This window comes from Oryzias melastigma, linkage group LG23, assembly GCF_002922805.2.
Source record: "Oryzias melastigma strain HK-1 linkage group LG23, ASM292280v2, whole genome shotgun sequence".
Classification (NCBI taxonomy): Eukaryota; Metazoa; Chordata; class Actinopteri; order Beloniformes; family Adrianichthyidae; genus Oryzias; species Oryzias melastigma.
This window is the reverse complement of record NC_050534.1, coordinates 11,584,038-11,589,115: the sequence shown is the minus strand read 5'-3', so window position 1 is coordinate 11,589,115 and position 5,078 is coordinate 11,584,038. Positions and strand designations below refer to the sequence as shown.

At 36.5% G+C, this 5,078-nt stretch overlaps 1 protein-coding gene across 1 annotated transcript in view; it reads right to left on the bottom strand.

The window, feature by feature from the left end:
- Positions 1-3,026: 3,026 nt before the first annotated feature.
- Positions 3,027-5,078, bottom strand: part of waslb (WASP like actin nucleation promoting factor b) — a gene marked incomplete in the record, with an annotated part of 17,834 nt that continues 15,782 nt past the window's right edge. Inside the window, 3 exon segments of the mRNA XM_024287704.2 lie at positions 3,027-4,111; positions 4,695-4,800; positions 4,868-5,078. Coding sequence (XP_024143472.1) covers positions 4,050-4,111; positions 4,695-4,800; positions 4,868-5,078 — 379 coding nt within the window.

Genomic DNA, 5,078 nt, shown 5'->3' with positions numbered 1-5,078 from the left:
TTGTGAAAATCCTGATGCGGCCCACCCTCACCTAGATTCTGTCTCCAGCGGCCCCCGGCTGATTTGAGCTTGAGACCCCTGTTCTATATGGTCAAAAAGTATTATTTTTGCTTTAAAAATAGGCTATAGCATCTTGGAGATGAACAAATGTTAATTCATATCATATTTTTAAGGCTATTCTGCTTCAATTATGTATGCGTGCTATCACGGCAGCTTTAGAAACAAACCTCAGAGTATACTGGACCAAAATTATTGCCTTAATGCATTTTCATCTAATTTCAAGTTACTAATGTTGAACTAAAGTAAAGCTGCTAGTACCAGAATTTTGTATTATTTATAATTGATGAGTTGCATGATGATATGTTCAGGAGCGCGTAAAAATGTTAGCATTTCAAGCTTTAACTTTCACTGGTAACTTTCAGCTAAACATGAATGTAGTAAAATTTACTTCATCATAAGTTTTGTACATTTTTATTTCAAACAAAGCAGAGAGGAAGTCAGTCCAGACCAAAATAAAAGCAAAGACATCTTTATAGGGCTGTGGAAAGTGCCATATCTGCTTTTAATCCCCTTCATGACTCTGATACTGAGTCAGCTGACGAGGACATTAACTAAAAATAAACATCCTCAAGTCTCGGCCATTACACATGCAGGCTTTTTATTTTTGTTTGCAATAAAGTAAATACCAATTGAGATAAACGTTGCCAAAATGTCACAAGTTTTCTTTTTCTCTTTAAAGCAGTCATAACTACAAGCTGAGTATTTATTTTTGTAGCTGCTTGGCTTTCTAGATAAAGTGGTTGCGGTAAATGTAATAATCCTCTGTTTAGCTGTTTACTGATTTCTCTGCCTCACTGTCCTAATGTGCCCTCAGGTAACGAGGCTGCATTCAGCACATTATTCAGGCATGAGCAAAACATCAACATTTTTACAGGCATTGAAGCATTGCTATTGTGCTAAACGGTGCCTTAAAAAATAGCAGTAGTTAGCATCCAAACAGACTGTAACCAGGTTAGCCACATAAATTAGCTAGATTTTATTTAGAGATTTTTTTATTTTTACACAAATTGTCTTTATTTTTTTCTGTCAACCACCCAAAATTAAGAAAACAAAACAGTTCTGTGTGCTAACGGATAAAATATTCAGAGGACAAGTCTGGATATATTAGCGCGGTTAGCATAAAATCTTAGCATCATCAATGCTCGATGATAAGTTTACAACAATGAAATGGACAGCTTTAAACATTAAGAGAAACTGTATTGTAACTTTTAAGCATTATTTGAAAAATATATACTAAAATAAACATGATGTAATCTAAAAGACATTCTAACTCTGAAGTCTGCTGTAGATTCAAACATGGCCGCCAACATTAGCTTGAAATCTCTTAACAAAAATGGGTTTTTATTAGGTTTCTGTGACGTCATATTTGCCATACATTTTTTTTTTAAAGTAGTGAATATGGTGTCTGAATTGCTTTTAAAATTCAGAACAATAGATAGTCCCGCGCTATAACTTTTTTGTATTTAGGGAGTACAACTTCGAAGATAGTAGATTTCCTGAAGTAAAATCCGAATAAATGTGAGCATTTTAAGAAAATTATTTATGAATTCACTGTGTTGTGTGATGCAAACGTGAATGGATATATATATAAACAAAGTAAACTAAAATATCTATTTTTTAATTTTCAGTCTAAAAATTGTTCAGACGCAAAGCATTGTGGTCTATATTTGCCAATCTTGTGAGCACCAATGCACACCATTGACTGTACATAGAAATGTCCCCCACAGAAAACACCTTACCTCCAGTTCCAACGAAATCCGTCATTCAGTTGCCTTGGTATCAGGATGTGGACATCGCCATGATGGAACCAGACGTTAGTAACAGTGATCGGTCCGAGTCAACATTTATTTATGGCAACCACTCTCACTAATCAGGAGTTAGCTTGTTGGAAAGCCACGCCCCTTTTACTGAAATTAGAGAATCTTTCAATCAAACGTTTCCAATGTTTAAGGTGCGGCCAGGGGGCTACACATGATTTTGAGGCATGTGATTGGCCAGTTTATAACTTGAATAACTTTCGATAAAGAAAATATATCATGGAAAAAAAGAAGATTAGCAAGGACACGTTAAAAAGAAGTACCTGAGCTAGCATGGCTAATGTCGCGAATATATTAACTGAGTAATCTCAATAGAAGTCTATGGGATTTTGGAACCAGCTGGAACTTCCTATTTAGAACATGAGGATGAAAGGGATACTCTGTCCAGTTCTCATAGACTGTCAATGATGCACCTTGTTTTTTGCAGAGACTTCTGGGAAATTTCTAGAGCACTTTGGACATGGCATAAGGTACGTTCACTATGTTGTAAGTAAAATAATTTAGACACAACCAAAGTGTACCACAAGTATACTTAGTCTTGGTACCTTATACTATATACAAAGTATATAGTGTAAGGTAAATCAGGTATATTTCCTATTGTAAACTTGAAATGCTTTAAGAAGTAACCTTTAACTGTACTACTTTTTGCTAAGGAATAACTGGTCTACTTTATTTTGACTTAAATCTCGAGAGAAAGCAATGACATTTTTGCCATTTTATCATGAAAATGTTCCGAAATTAAAACAATAGGGGCCTAAATGTATTTTTTAAAGGAAAACTAGCAGTTACTTTTTGCCGTTTTGTTCTACACCTTGCTTGTCATCTCATTTACCACAATGGTTCATGAACTGGTGTGGTTAAATCTATTAAATTGACCTCTGAGAAATCTGCAAATGTGCAGAAAACTACAGTGATTTAGATTTTTAAAAATGCAAAAGTCTGTTTGAAGTCTAAAAATCTGGCTTGTACTAATATTTAAAGAGCTTTGAAACAAAATTAAATCATTTTTAAGGCGACTCATAATCAATGCTTGATCCAAGGAATCTTTCAAGTTAGTAAGTGATGCTGTTAACAGAAGAAAAAGCTGCCGTTTGTGTCCTGTAACTTGATTTGGATCATGTTATGGACCCATTAGAAGCATCAAGTGTGTAAAACTAAAATGTCTTTATTCCTTAAGCTTTACATGATAAATGAGCTGGTTACAACAAACAGGCATTTATTAATACTTCAAAAAAGAAAAAAAAAAAAGACAAAAGAAAACGCACAAACTCAACATAATCTGTAGTGTGACGATGACCGGAACAAAAACGGTTATTAGCGAGCCAAACACCCTCTGGGCTGCTTACTTTACTGTACGTAGTGTTTGATATTCATAGTTCATGTTTAACTCCATATCATTAAACATTATTCTTTTTTTTTTTTTCTTTTTTTAATTCCATCATGAATTCGACAGAAATTTTCCTGTCGAACAATCGGTGCAAAAATATAACAAGACAACAACTCTGGAACAAATTTACAGTCCACAGCAACATGGAGCTAAATTTCCAAAACAAAAGAGCATTTTCTTCATTTTAAGAAAATATGAACACTAAACTAGGAGTTTCTGAATGTGTAAAAAATAAACTACGGAGCAGTAGGGTATGAAAATAGTATTTTTTCCCTCTTAATGATACAATAGTTTGTCAAAACTGGTCTAACTATCTTGCAAGCCCTCCTTAGTTACTGACCAAAATATACAGGAAAAAAAGACATTCAGCTCTAATTTTAAAGAGATTTTTGTCAAAAATTGCACATTTGTTTTGAGGATATGTGACAGAGCTGATGGGGGATGACAAGCAGCAGATATAAAAGAATGTTTGATCAACGAAGTGAAGAACGGGGAACAACATAGTGTGTTACACTAAGAAAAAGAAAAAAAAGAATAAAGAAATGACAGTTATAAACAAAGAGATGCAAGTTGACAGATGAAGAATTAAGTGAAAATGCCATTTACAGATTAATGAGGTATTGCACAGAATAATAATAATAAAAAAAAAGCATAAAGGCAACAAAAATGTACAGCAACTGTGAGGACATTTAAATTTAGAAACTTGAAATCAATCGTTTCACTTTAAAACAGACAAAAACAGATTTTAGTGTCACTAGAATTCCAGGGTTTGGGGGGATAAATTGCTAGTCGTCCCACTCGTCGTCTTCCTCAGAGTCTTCATCGTCGTCGTCGTCATCATCCTCATCTGTGGAAAACAAAAGTTGGACTTTAGCTTTTGTTATCTTTTGATGCGATTCGAGTTGTCATTTAATTATGATTCCATAAAAGTGTCGTTTTCTAGAACATAGTGTCTGCAGAGCGGCAGGAGTTCATTAGAAATTCACCTCTGACCTGATGAGACAACAACCTAATGTTGAGTTCACAACACACTTGGCAAATCAAGTGACCATTTCCAATGAGAAGTCCATACAAACGCACGTAAACGCAGGTTCTGTGTTCAAAACTATTCGTGATCACGAGTAATTATGCAAGTTAAGTCTGTTTTTTTAAGGCTCTCTGTACAAAACGCACAGAAATAGAGTGTGCATTAAAACACAGGAGGGTGACAATGTTTTTGTCACATATTTGCTGCGTTTCAAACTGTTTTTTGTCTGCTCCCAATTCACCACCATTTGAATAAAGAAATACAATTCTAGGTGTATTTTTCTTAATATGTGTCCTTTAGATAGATTTCCACAAACACGACTTGATCAGAGTGTCTCTTTAAGAGTGTGAGAGAAAATAAAAACTCTTTTTAGAGATTTCAGGTGATAAAGAGGTGTCGTCACCTGAGGAATGAATGGCCTTCCTCCTCTGAATGACTTCCATCAGAGCTCCGACGATGCCCGCTGAAGGCGTGGCGGGGGCTGGTGCAGAGTCGGTGTTTTCATCCCTCTGTAAGAATGATCATGCAGTTAGAGAGGCGAGAGCATTTGGACCTCTGAGGCGCCGGAACACTCACGGTTTTCAGTTGGATCCCTTGTCGGATTTGGTCCAGCAGTGCGTCTCTGCCGGTGCTGGACACCGGCCTCTCTTTCTGGTCCACCTTCTTCAGCTGGGCCCCCTCCCTGATCTGGCTCAGCAGTGCTGACTTATCTCCCCCGTTAGCCTCCGTAGTGGGCAGTGGGGGGGCGACCGGTGGGGGTCCCGGAGGTGGGGGAGGTGGAGGTGGC